Source organism: Poecilia latipinna, unplaced genomic scaffold, assembly GCF_001443285.1.
Source record: "Poecilia latipinna isolate Pla-1442-1.1 unplaced genomic scaffold, P_latipinna-1.0 Scaffold3577, whole genome shotgun sequence".
NCBI lineage: Eukaryota > Metazoa > Chordata > Actinopteri > Cyprinodontiformes > Poeciliidae > Poecilia > Poecilia latipinna.
Genome location: NW_015116193.1, coordinates 26,610 through 40,248, shown reverse-complemented (window position 1 = coordinate 40,248; position 13,639 = coordinate 26,610). Strand labels below are relative to the sequence as shown.

Sequence of the window (13,639 nt, the reverse complement as noted above, 5' to 3'; positions counted from 1 at the left end):
AAGTGAAGTTCTTGACAGCAGAGCCACGTCAAGAACTTCACAGAAACAAAACTATTATGAAGATAACTTTTTATATTAAACACGAGAATCACAGCACAGACATGACAATTTTCAATAAATGGAGATTAAATACTAAGAAATAAATGGACAATAAATGGAGGTTGTTGTATCTTTTTTTTCTCTTTCCATATGGAATCCTTTTCGGGCGGAATTTACATCAGAGGTGCCTTCAGCGAGCACGGCCGATTCGTAGACTTCCTGTGTGAAACTATTACCCACTTTGCCCCAACTGTCGGCGTCGGCCTGATTGAAAAATATCGACCTGGAAGCGTCTAGATTTCGGCAGCCTGTTTTCAGATAGAGTGCCATAAAAATAATAATTAGGCCTACCGCAAGGACCGTAAAGCACTCAGGCCTTCAGGTGATGAGATTGGCTTGTGTAAGCAGCGCACGGTGTGGATCTACTTGTCTTGATTGTGTTGGAGCGGTAACGTGATACACAGCCGGTGAAAATCTCCGACTCTGCCCTGGTATGGATGGGCTAATAGCCGCGGGTGCTTTATAAGTTTATTTTAGGTAATAGAGACGCTTGTTTTGTTACAGCCTTTTCCGCCCTCCTTTCTGTTCCCCCTCTTTCTCTCTCTGCCCACCCTCCCTGCGCAACTTTACCTCTGCTGAAATTCTTTGCTTCTTAAAAAGCTAGTCGTTGGAAGAAAGCGATAGGTATAGATGTGAAGCGCATGCGCTTTGAAGAATTTCTCTTTCTTTTCTTGTCGAGCAGCGCATCCGTGCAAGTACGGGAGAGGAGGCAACTGGAGCAGGTGAGAGAGAAGCGAAAAGGGGGAGAGAGAGCAGGGGAGAGAGGGAGGGAGGGCTAGTTTTCTGCACTTGAACGTAACCAGACGCACACATAGAGCGTGGGAGCACAAAGCACACGGAGCCAGCTAAAGACGCCGCTGTTTCACACGCTCTGTCCTCTTGGCACCGCGCGCGCTCGCCAAGCCGCACCGTTTGGAAGATAGGGGAAAGTTGTCTCTCTTTCTTTGGAGCATACAGCCTGGATTAGACCTTTTATTATTTTTTTTTTCTGTCCTTTTCCTTTTTACCCCAGCAACTTGTTCAGCGGTGGACTTATTTATTTATTTTTTTCTCGTGTGCAAACTTTTGACTCAGGCTGAGGGAATTATAAGCGCACTGCGGAATGGAAGGTAAATTGACAAGTCGTGTGTGGCGAGGATCACCGTGTGGATCTTTCTGCAGGTAAAGAGCGCTATGACTTGAGCGGCTGAAGCGGCTGGATCCTATGTGCATGAAATGTTTTTTTTTTCTCTTTTTTTTCGATTGTTTTTTTTTTGTTTGTTTGTTTGTTTCTGATATAGATGAGGTTTAATAAGTGAGTGGCTTCACTCCAGACGTAAATCGACAAAGTAGGACAATCTACCAGTAGCACTTTGGCTTTTATTTAGTAATCTCTGCCGCATAATTTGTAAAAGTAAGTAAAAGGAAGTAATTTCCTTTCACTGTTTTATATATATATATATAGATACATGCATTTTTTTTTTCGTGCATTGAACTGTTTTCACCAGACTTTTAAGCTGCTATAAGCGCACGGAACGCTTTTAATAGATACACTTGTGGGGCGATCCTGCACACTAAAAACTCGAAAACAGAAGAACTCTCGGCCTCATCAAGCACTTTTCCAAGAGATCCGGATATAAAAAGCGAAGTTTGCCTCCAGTAACCTGAAATCCACCTGGCCAGATCTGGGATTATTTCATCGATATCGTCTGCAGATAGTGGATTACTACTTCTAAAGCGCTATTCTCCCTGGTGAGTATATCTAGTCCCGCTTGACTCAATTTATACACGAGCCAGTGTTTATGTTTTAATCGTCCTGTTTGGTTCCTGAATGAGAATGTGGATGTAAGTTCTTGACAGATGTCGTGTGTGTGTGTGAAACATGCTTTGAAAAAAAAAACAACACACTCCAACTTGCTGGGACTGCTACCGGAGTGCAAAATAATAATAATAATAATAATAATAATAATAATAAAAACGAAATTGAGCAAATGTCACCCACAACTCATTTGTGACAACTGTACGTGAATGATGTCTTCAAAAGTTTTCTAATGTCACTTCGTGCTTTTTCCAAAATCAAATCCTTGCACCTGGCTCCCTCTCCTGGTTTTTAAGAAGCATCAAGGAGGAGAAACTTCTTCATTAATTTGTGTGTGTTGAAATGTATGCTTTAAATTTTAACCCTAAACGGTACATTTGTGAAACTTTACTGAATGTTTTTTTTTTTTTTCCTTTCCATGGCTACCTTTCGTTTTCCGTAAAAAACTCCATGATGAGATGCAAGTTCTTATTGTAAGAACTTAGAATTAAATGTTTTCTTTTTTTGTGATAGAGAGGAGGAGGAAAAGTAGCTTAAATTAACTTTCCAAGTTTCCCAAAATATCGACAGAATTTCCGTCCCAATTAACTCCTCGGTTCCGATAAGGGCCCTCATTTTCTTCAGCAGTGATAAATTGCCCCCGTTTTCTCAAGAAAGCAACTGTTTATGGGGATTCTTCTCCATGACAGTATTTTTTGTTCTCATGCGGAAATTTCTTCAGTTGGATACCTCTTGCTCCGACAAAAAATCGCAGCGCAGTCATTAGTCATCTGGCCAGGTCCTAGGAAACCTTTGCTCGGGTCAAATCGCTTCCAGGGGTCACTGGGCGCATGGATTTACACACCTTATGACGGCGGGGCATAATTCTAATAATTTTAGCTAACTGCAATGAAATGTATATTAATGTTCAAATAAAAGATTACTACTTTTTTACTGTCTCAAACGTTACGTTTTTCGTTCGTAATTGTAAAGTTTTAAATGAAGATAATTATAAGGGATATCTACTTAATTTATTTTCAGACCAGCTTCGTTTAGGGCATGAAAAACTCTACCTACTACTTTAAAATCTACGCAAGGCCTCTTGTTTCTGAACAATCACTGCTTTTTAAATTACGTTGAAAAAGCACAAAGAACAAGCTCACAAATTATTATTATTATTATTATTATTACCAGGCTGCACGCAAAACGTCCAAGCACACGCTGATGCATGTGCGTTGCGTGCGTGAGTCATTTTTACATGCGTGCCGGGGGAAGTTGGCTTTTTTTTTTTTTTTTTTGAGTTTTCGATTGTCTTGTGTCTCTCCCCGAATCAACCCTGAAAAATAAAAGGAGCGTGTGGCAAATCACAACTCGATCCCAAAATTCACACAGAACCTCAAGACTGGCACAGCTGCTTGGTTTGCAAAATAAGGGGCAATTATTTAGACTCATTTTCTGCCTGCGTCAAACTGCACCAATACCACGCACTCGTTCAACAATAGAGCTCGTTTCTCCCCCCAATTCCCCTTTAAATGTGAGTTATCTTGGCCAAGCGGCTCCTGTTTGCCAGAAATTCAATGACCGAGAATTGAAATTGGGTTAAACTTTTCGCAGAATGACGACCTTAATATTCTTTAGATTAGCTGTACTTCCTACTGAAACTGTCTAGGAGCTATTATATATTTTTAATATAGAAATTTTAAAAGTTCAAATAAATTTCTTCAAATTAAAACTGATTAAAAAAAAAATTGTTCTCACTTTTCAAAATCAACATGAAAAACTTCCCTCATAATACAGTCATAGAAACTGATGATAGATTTGATGACGGTTATACATAGAAACCCTATTTTATTTATTTTGTTTTTAGTCTGAGCATGTTGGTTTTAGAAGTCTCATCTGAACAATTTGTACACTAAAATGTATCTCTATAAAATCTAACTTTAGGCCTTTCCTGGCTGCTCTCCGGAATGTGTCTGGGGTTTCATGACCATTGTTTCATCTCTGACTGCATGCCTGTCAGTCTTCTCTGATTCACACTCACTGACTTTTCTGGCTCTGCAGTGCAAGCGCTGATGACCCCCTGGCTCTCATCACTTTCGCATCTGTGCTGCACATAAGCAAATTTAGCTAAAATTGTTACTTGACATGCACGTTTTTGTTTTTTTGTTTTTATTCTGAAACATGCAAAATGAGCAGAACAAGCAAAAACAACCAAACAAATTCACTTTCTGTTCTTTTGCAGATCTCTGGCAGTATGAACATGAGGCTAGGTTGTGTTTGTCGGCCAGTTTGCTGGCCCTGTGGCAGCTTGCTGGACTCCAGGCACTGTGTCTTTGCCCTCACACTCCTCACCCTCCTCATGCAGGTGGTCGTGGAGGCCAACTCATGGTGGTATGTAGACATTTCTGCTTCTACGAGATTTCACTTTGTCTTACTTCGTCAGTGTTGTCCATTCGATCAATTTTTATTTGAATCTCAAACTTGTTTAAAAAGCTTAAAAGAAAAAAATAAAAACACGATGGGGGAAATTTCTATTTATATTCTATAGATGTTTTTCTTTGCTTGGTTTGAAAGGCAGCTTGAGGTCTGTGTGTTTTTATTCCCCAAACTTGCTCAGCTACATTGTACAACCTGCTGACTGTTGCACATAGCTTCCCAGAAATACAATTTCCCTGCAATTTTTAAACATTTTGCCAAACCAGAAAAAATGAATATTTCAGTCGCATTAAATGCTGTGGTTTAGAATTTAGTCCTCAAATGTATAATATAAATAGGAATATGCATGTGCACATTTGTTCCAGTTGAGATAAATCTCCACAAGGAACTTTTCACACACTGCTGTGCTGTTTAACACTGACATAAGAAATTTTATTGAGAAAATAAAAGTTTTCATCTAAACACTTTTGAGAACATTTCAGTTTATTACCACTATAACATTAACATCTGAAATGTAATTTATTAAATAAGACTATTTTTAATGTGGAAAAAGAGAAACAGCCAGATCAAGGCAAATGGTTTGCACAATGGGAGCCCATTATGGAATTAATTGGTACAAAAAAAAAAAAAAAAAGAAACTAAACTAATGGACCCGACTCGGCGAGCAGCGACATTAAAGTTCAAATACTGAGTCCGATTACAAACCTTCCTGAAGACTCTTTCACTACCAGGGATTTTTTTACAGAGTTGACAAGGAGGCAAAAAAAAAAGAAGTCTGTGTGTCTTTCTGTTTCCTTTTAGAGAGAACTCACAGGTGTGAATGATTTAAGGGTGGATGTTGACAGAGCATCAATCTGCATGTGTGTTTGAGTGCTGAGAAGCTGCAATGATTTTTTTTTTCCTTTCTTCCCCCTGCTATGGTGCCTTAGTGTGCATGTATCGGTGTATTCATTCCCGTGTTCCCTCGGTGGTGAGTTTCCTCAGTTGATCAGGTTACACTGGGGGCTAATTGTGTCTCTCTGGGGTCTCAGAGATGGGCGGCTCTAATTGTCCTGTGGCCTGGAACCAGATGCTCACACTGGTGTTCCTCTTTCTGCTGCTTTACATTGGTTCTTGCTATCTTCTTGGGTACAGTCAACATCTGCTTCTTTTTTTTAATTTTCTGAATACAGCACTTAATTTAAATGAAGTTCCATATTTGGCACCCAAAAATTGTGCAAACCCTGAAGGCTCATAATTTTAGACACAATGAGGGTTTGAGAATTATTTAGTTTAAGTACTTTTGATGTCAGTAATCTGCAATTTTTTTTTCTTTCCTGTTAAGTAAAAGCTTTAAAACTAAGACTTTAAAACTAAAACTGAAGCAACATTCTCTTGATGCATGATTGGGGACAGGCTTATAATTTTGTTAGATTCAAGACGAATACATCAGAGCATTTATCGCGATGTTGTTTTCAATTACATTCTGAATAGTTTTTGCTCTCATTACCCTCTAAATGTTTTCAGAGCGTAGTGCTTGAGCTCGCATGAAGAGATTTTACTTGTGGCACTGACTAAATGCCTCTCATTGCAATGATTTACATACCTTTCTCAAAGCCAATCAAGTGAAATCAACTGCTGATCACGGCCTTGGCCTGTGAAACCGCCATACATCTGTTTCAGTGGCACATGAGTGAAAACACTGCACTGTGTGTCCCACCACCCCCAGGTCTTTGGCCATGAACCCTTTACTGATCCCAGAGGCCTACATCATCGGGGCCCAGCCTCTGTGCAGCCAGCTGGTGGGTCTGTCTCAGGGCCAAAAGAAACTGTGCCAGCTTTACCAGGACCACATGCAGTTTATTGGCGAAGGTGCCAAAATGGGGATTCGAGAATGCCAGTACCAGTTCAGGCACCGGCGCTGGAACTGCAGCACGGTGGACAACGCCTCTGTTTTCGGACGCGTCATGCAAATAGGTAAGAAATTCTTTGACTGTTAAACAACAAGGAAAACACAGGAAATGCATGCATGAAGACAAACTGGACAGATTTAGTTCCAGCTGTAGCTACTCACCAGAGTGATGTATATATGAGCTCACAGTGCCTTGCAAAATAAAAAAACAAACAAAAAAAAAAAACATTCATACACTTTGAACTTTTTGGTATTTTGTCACGCCACATCCACAAACTTCAATGCATTTTCTTGTATTTTTATGTGGTGGACTAAAAGAAACAGTATAATAATTATGAAGCGTAAAGGTAATTGAATTTTATAACATTTTACTGATAGAAATCGGAAGTGTGGTGTTCTTTTTTTTTTTTTTTTTTTTTTTTTCCCCCCGCCCCCTTGAATACTTTATAGAAAAACTTTGAGCTACAACTAAAGCCCTAAATATTTGGGGGTACCTATTTACTAACTTTAATAAGTAGCTCAACCTCAGCAGATTGTGTTGAGACCCGTGAGTAATTTTAAAATTCTGTCACAGTCTCGATTGGATTAAAGTCTGAACTTTGCCCAACATTCTGACACATGAATATTCTTTGATATGATGTACCAATAGAAAGGGAATATCTGGCTTTGGTTTTTTATCCCTTCAGCATGATACTCCTGCCAACATGGAGGTACGAGAGTTCATTTTCTAACACGCACACATTGTTTTACATTCAAGCAAAAAAAATGCTACAACTTTAAGTCATCTGACCCGAGCACATTTTTCTATATATTTATAGTGTCTCCGACATGGTGTGCACCAGACTGTTAACATGACCTTGTGTTGCCTACTTTTAAACATACCTTTCTTACACCCACGGCAAAGGTCAGATTTTTGGAGATTACAACTAATATTTGCCTCGTCAACTGATTCTCATTCCTGAGAACTATGTCTCTTTGCACCTCCTCCGGAGTTAAAGTGCCGACAGAAATGTTACAACCTTTGGACATTTTTGATAAACTCACTCTCCAGAATTTTTCTAGAACTTTACCCTTGTTCCCTCTTGTTTGTGTCTTTGTTTAGGGGACATGCTCACTGATGTCCTCTAAATACACAAATGTCTTTAGAGGACATGGCAGAGCAACTGTAACTATATTGAGATTACATTATAAACAGGTGGACTATATGCTCAGCGAAATAGGTGACTTTTGATGGCGTTTGGTTACATTGCATTTAACGAAGGGACATTTGAATAAAAAATGGCTGAGCACAAAAGTAGGCCACACTTCGAAGATTTCAGTAATTAAAAAAAAAAAGCAGAAAACCATGGATAATTTTATTTCTACTTTATTGTCATACACCCTATTGTGTTGGTCTGTTGAACATGTTTTGAGGTTTTTAAAGAGTATGAGTACTACTAGTTGAGAAGTGTAAAGTAAGATTTCTTTTCTGTTTTTCTTTTTTTCATTATTCATGAACTGACCTCCTTTTTTAATACATATATGCCTGTGTGTGTGAAATGCATGGGGTTGATGATTCTCAGCAGCTGAGTGAAGGGAATAGTTGGTGGGTGAGGTTGCTGGATAAATCACATGTGGCTTTGGCCCACAAAAGCAGCCCCTGACATGGAGCAGGAGGGAGGCAGAGAATCTGCTTTCCCCCTGATGAATGGGAGATGGTCTAATACACACACATATATACATACACACAGTCTGAATGATTGCTTTCTGCCTGTATTTAAACATAATAGGAGTGCAGTGAGTGTATGCTCCAATACATCAACTTGTCAGAGATTACAGTGTCTGTGTGTGCTTATAGACGTATGAGGAGTGGAATCAAATGGTTTTTGCTAACTTAGTTTTGCTTTCTTTTGCTAAACTTAAACCCATTTGTGGATTAACTGCATTTGGTTTAGTTTCCCCATCAGTACTTAAATGCTCTCTAAGTGTAATTAACATAAAACTATCAGTGTTGTGATCTCTGCAGACTTACAGCAGTCTTGACAGCTTTAGTCGCAAAATGCTTTTGGATTTCATTCGGTATTGGTTTTGATTCCAGTCATTGCTTGTGGTGGGAGAATTTATATAATTTATCTTGTGCATTTTTTAACAGCCTGAATGTTTTATACAAATTAGACAAGTAAAGAAAAAACTGATTTTGCCACCCAACCACAAAACGCTTTTTGTCCATCTCCAAGTTGTTAAATTCTGCCCCAATATAAAATTTGATGCATTTGTTTAGAAAAGCACACAACTTAGACTATACACTATAGTAAACCAAAAGCAGTAGGTCAGATTAAATTAATAAGAAAAATAGTAGTGATGGAAATGTGAAATGAAAATTACAGCAGGCGGTATTACAGCGGTATCTCCGCCACTCTCAGTTTTCCACAAGGACGCAGCAAAGGGCTGTGACCTTAATAAATCTGCTATTCAGGACGCAGCCCTGCGTGTCCAACGCCAAATCATGGATTTGTTCACGTCGAACTTGGGTGCAGCGGCTATTGATCTCTTCTGCCAGATCGATAGCTTTCAACTTTAAAAGCTGCATCATATCAACTTCTTTGTGTGGTTTCCATGATGACGGGGTATGAGTTTGAAAACATTTCTCCGTCCTGCCTGCTGCTAGCATGTGCTTGTTCTAAGTGAAAATCGGCACTTTCTTTTTTGATTTCCAGTTTTGACTTCCAGTGATTCACTTCCTGATAAAGAGCCCCGTGGGTTTTTTTTTTTTTTTTAAAGATGCATCTTCTACATTTACCAGCACAAAACTGCGAAAAGTCTTCCTATATAAATGCATGTTTGATTTCAGTCTTTGAAAAATGGCTCATCTCAACACCTTAACCAACTGATCCACTGTTGAATTAGCCTCTCCAAATACAATGTTGAGGGTTAATCTTCTATTGTGATTTTGTTTTAACATCTAAAACCAGAATTTTTCATTTGCATTAAATTAGTGGAGCACTTCTGACCTTTATTCCACAAGTGAGTCCTAAATGAAAACTTTACACGCTGCCAGTCTTTCAGCTCCCGTCCTCCACAGCATTGTCTTGGTCCACTTTGGGCTGGATACACACGTCCTCCTCTTTACAGTTGTCTGTGTGAAAGCTTTAAAACTGAGCAGCAGAGTGAGACTGTGTTCAGATTTCCTCTTTTTGGCGACTTTGCTTGCTCGGGGTTATGGTGCATGAGCAGCTCGGAAGATTAGAGTTCATCTGTCCACAGTTCCACTATTAGGTCAATATCCTCATGGTGGATTAAAAGTTGTTCACAACTAATTAATCCCCCAGGAACTCTGATCTTATCTGCCTCAAAGCATTCTTTGAGACTTGACAAAGGAGTTCTTCAGTGTGGTTGTTTTCTATCATTTATAATATTTGTGTATTTTTCTTGCTCTCTTTTTTTTTTTTCTTGACCCATCTCCCTTTTCCTCCCATCTGTTGTTGTCATTACCGCTCAATCCCTATAGATTTGGCCCAGTAAGTATATGAACCGTGCATTTTTATTGTGCAGCAGTTCTTGTCTTCTCATTCTACGAAGCAGCTTTATAGTTTTTCCTTTTTCACCTGGTTCATTTTGAGCTGCTATCTTATCTTAGTTTTCTGTACTTGTCTGTGGCTTTGTTGGAGTGACGATGTATACAGTCCATGCACATTTCTGTATCTCCCTCTTGTCTGCATAGAGGAAATGTTGAGGGGAGAAAACGTGGAAGTTAATGAACAGTGGCTCCAGGATCACTCACTCATGAAAGACAAAGCAAAAGAGTCGCTGTCGCTTTTAATTTTGCTCAAACGCGAGTGGCTTGTGAAGAGGGATCTCTGTCACTTGAGGGCGCTGTGTTCTCTCTGGCTGCATCCCAATAACAGCAAAGCAGATTACACTGTTCAACATGCTGTCGGATGACGAGCCTGAGTTGCTTGGCTGGAGTGCTTTGTAATCTTAAGTGTATGGTGAATGCTGTCAGATGACATCACATCTCACAACACCACACACACTTAAATCAGAATGAGATGCCTTTAATATTGAATAGACATCACTCCAAAAATGGAGACGGGGCCTTGCATAGTATTCACACCGCTTGAACTTTTCAATATTTTTGTAACATTTCCATCATAATCTTAAATCATTTTCTTGGGATAGTTTAGATCAAACAAAACAAAGTAACACATAGTTGTGAAGTGGAAGGGAAATTACTTAATGTTGTGTAGAACCAGCTTCCACTGCATATACAGCAACAAGTCTCTACTGACTAAAGCACCTTCTGTGTCCTCTTTATGGTTTGTGGCATCTTGCAAATTGGACTTCTAATGACATTATTGCAACATGGCTTTCTTCTTGCCATCTTATTTGATATGGAATCCACACCTAATAGTTTTTGTGTTCATAGATGCCTCTACATGTGCTGTGGGTCTTTGTAGCTTCCCTCATGTTACCATGGACCTCTTTGCGCATTCTCTAAATGTTTTTCTGCTCTGGCCATTGAGTTCAAGTGGATGGCCAGGTTTGCAGTTGTGCGGTACTCTTTCCATTTCTGGATGATCAAACAGGTCTCCATACAATGTGCAATGCTTGTAACCATGTTTTACCACCAAACCTGCTTTGTTTGCCCATTTGCTTGCTAATGTGCACACAAGGAGGCTCTATTTACAAAACGGGAAACTTCTGAGGCAGTTGGTTATGCTGGAGTATTTTTAGTGTCGGAGTAAAAGGGAACAGAATGCGCGCATACACACCAAACCTTTTATGTTCTTATTTGAAAAAAAAAAAAAAAAATCAATGATGTGCTACTTTGTGTTTAGATATCACTTCTATACATCATGTTCTTGGGTTGTGACGAAGCATGGAGAAGTTCAGTATAAATATTTACAAGGCAATATTATTCAACCTACAGAGTAGCATTTAGATTTTCCTCTTTCAGCCTCAGTATGTCAAATGTGATATGATGCTTATGTTTTCGTATCTACAGGCAGTCGGGAAACGGCGTTCACCTATGCCATCAGCGCAGCAGGGGTGGTGAACACAGTGAGCCGTGCCTGCAGAGAGGGCGAGCTCAACAGCTGCGGCTGCAGTCGGGCCGCTCGTCCCAAAGATCTACAGAGAGACTGGCTGTGGGGCGGATGTGGGGACAACCTCAACTACGGCTACAGGTTCTCCAGGGAGTTTGTGGATGCACGCGAGAGGGAGAAGAGCTATCCGAAAGGCTCGTACGACAGCGCAAGATTGCAGATGAACCTTCACAATAATGAGGCAGGAAGGAGGGTAAGGCATCACCTTTTACATTATCCGATAAGAAGCAAGTGTAAAAGTTCTCAAAGAGTAAAGCAGTCTTTTAGAAGTGAGACAATCCAGGTCCATAAAACAGATTCTGTATGATCATCTGTTTAACAGCTCTGTCTGTTCACTCCCCACGTAGCTTTGATGTGTATGGGGAGAGGGAGTCGTTGGAAACGGCTCTGGGGTTTTTCCTTTCCAAACATCTTGAATCAACCTCAAAGAAAGCATCGCGCTTGATCTCTTTGGCCAAACTGTTCCCTTTCAAGTTAAACAAATGAGTGCACATTTTGTGTTGTGCACCTTCGGAGACTTAGACAAAATAATGATGCCCTCAGAAGAAAAGTGATCCCTTATGACAACAGCAGCATCTTTGATTGCTGGAGAGACAAGATACAGTGCAACCCTTTGGGGATGTACAGTGCCTTACAAAAGTATTCATACGTTTTGCTTTTTATGTCAAATTGCAATTGTTGGTCCTAATGTGATAAATCCAAAAACCATTACTAGTATCAAAAGCAATAGACATGAGACCTAGAGGATAAAGGTTGTGGGGTTTTTTCTCCATACCCCTTCTACCCCTTTCAAACACACGCATACTAAAAAAGAAAAAAGGACTGGAAAGCATTCATATTCGCCATCTGCGGAGCGCTTTGTGGAACCACATTGTTTTGCTGGGAGGGAAACTCGGATCTCTGAGCAGCTTACCTGTCCTGATGCCTGCCTGTCCTTGGGGTGGTTTGCAGTTGTGCCATATTCAATTTTTGGATAGTACATTATGATATTCATAGCTTAGGATATTATTTTATAACCAATCGTACCAATGTCTATATAACTCCCACAGTCCTAGAACTCCTGTGTGCGGTCCCGGCGGGGTCACACTGACCCTGTGTGTGCTTTAATAAGGTTTTTGTTTTTCTCGTGGTTGCGGGAACTGACGAGCTGAGGGGACACCCCATCAGCCTGTCAGTTATCCAGTCATGCCATCTGCCTTGCTCTTCCTGAGCGTTGAGCTAGAGGGTTAAAATGAGTCAGCCTTGAAATAGGAAACTCCATGTCTCAATGATATTTACCTGCTTAGGTAAAGTTGAAATAAAAACAGTTTAAAATTCTACACAACTTCATCCCTGTCTAGTGTTTCCCTTGGTTTTAATAATGCTGTGTTTGTGCTCTCATTTTCCTTAAGAAATCATTTAGATTATCACAGTACAGCTTATTTGTTCGGATTTATACTAATTAGCTAAATTTTGAAGGTTGTTGGTTGCAATCGATTTTATTTGAGTATCAAAGTAAAGAGAGCTTACGCATGTCATAATTTTGTTAGAAATTACATAATCTTTTTTTTTTACTTCCATTTCACAAAAAGGTTCTAAAAAAAATATTTAAAAAATATAAAATTTTTTGGTTGCAACAAGACAGAACATTCTCAAGCGCAGTATGCACCAATACACTCTGAATTTGTTTTCTGCAGGGTTTTTCAAATGGGAATGACCACTTGTACCCACTTTTTCATTATTATTATTATTATTTTTTTTTTTTTTCCTCTAAGGCGGTGTCAAACCTTGCCGATGTGTCATGCAAGTGCCATGGTGTGTCTGGATCCTGCAGCTTAAAGACCTGCTGGTTGCAGCTGGCTGACTTCCGTAAGGTGGGCGACGCTCTGAAGGAGAAGTACGACAGTGCAGCAGTCATGAAGCTTAACTCGCGTGGCAAACTGGTGCCAATGCACAGCAATTTCAACGCTCCGACAAGCAACGATCTGGTGCACATCGACCAGAGTCCAGACTACTGCTTAAAGAACCAAAGCACCGGCTCCATAGGCACGGTGGGGCGCCTTTGCAACAAGACGTCAGAGGGCATGGATGGATGCGAGCTGATGTGCTGCGGCCGAGGTTACGACCAATTCAAGGCAACCCTTGTGGAGCGATGCAACTGCAAGTTCCACTGGTGCTGCTATGTGAAGTGCAAGGTCTGCACCAAAATTGTAGACCAATTCGTCTGCAAGTGATGAAAGACCCGTTGCCTTGCGGATGATGGTTGTACATCTGTGTGAATTCATGAGATGTGGAACACAGGATGGAAGACAGAAACTATATAAATTATATTTATAGAGTTAAACAATTATGTCCTTTGCAAAAAAAAAAAAA

The 13,639-nt window shown here is 40.0% G+C and overlaps 1 protein-coding gene across 4 annotated transcripts; it reads left to right on the top strand.

Moving 5' to 3' along the window:
• The first annotated feature begins 277 nt into the window (after positions 1-277).
• On the top strand, positions 278-13,639 carry LOC106941263 (protein Wnt-5a). 4 transcript variants are annotated; one of them, XM_015024218.1, is made up of 6 exons: positions 278-821; positions 1,112-1,830; positions 4,119-4,267; positions 6,021-6,268; positions 11,188-11,480; positions 13,042-13,639. In XM_015024218.1, the coding sequence occupies exons 3-6, from the start codon at positions 4,131-4,133 to the stop codon at positions 13,498-13,500; spliced, it is 1,137 nt and encodes a 378-aa protein (XP_014879704.1). In that variant the 5' UTR covers positions 278-821; positions 1,112-1,830; positions 4,119-4,130; the 3' UTR covers positions 13,501-13,639. The 4 variants fall into 4 exon arrangements, with proteins under 4 accessions (XP_014879704.1, XP_014879705.1, XP_014879703.1 ...); XM_015024219.1 differs by having other exon boundaries at positions 278-1,260; positions 1,587-1,830; XM_015024217.1 differs by having other exon boundaries at positions 278-1,830.

What these genes read in the sequence shown, in the direction of transcription:
- LOC106941263 (XM_015024218.1), top strand. Translation starts at nt 4,131, where the DNA reads ATGAACATGAGGCTAGGTTGTGTTTGTCGGCCAGTTTGCTGGCCCTGT. An exon ending in CGGACGCGTCATGCAAATAG is followed by an intron (nt 6,269 to 11,187) that starts GTAAGAAATTCT and finishes TCGTATCTACAG; the next exon opens with GCAGTCGGGAAACGGCGTTC. An exon ending in ATAATGAGGCAGGAAGGAGG is followed by an intron (nt 11,481 to 13,041) that starts GTAAGGCATCAC and finishes TTTTCCTCTAAG; the next exon opens with GCGGTGTCAAACCTTGCCGA.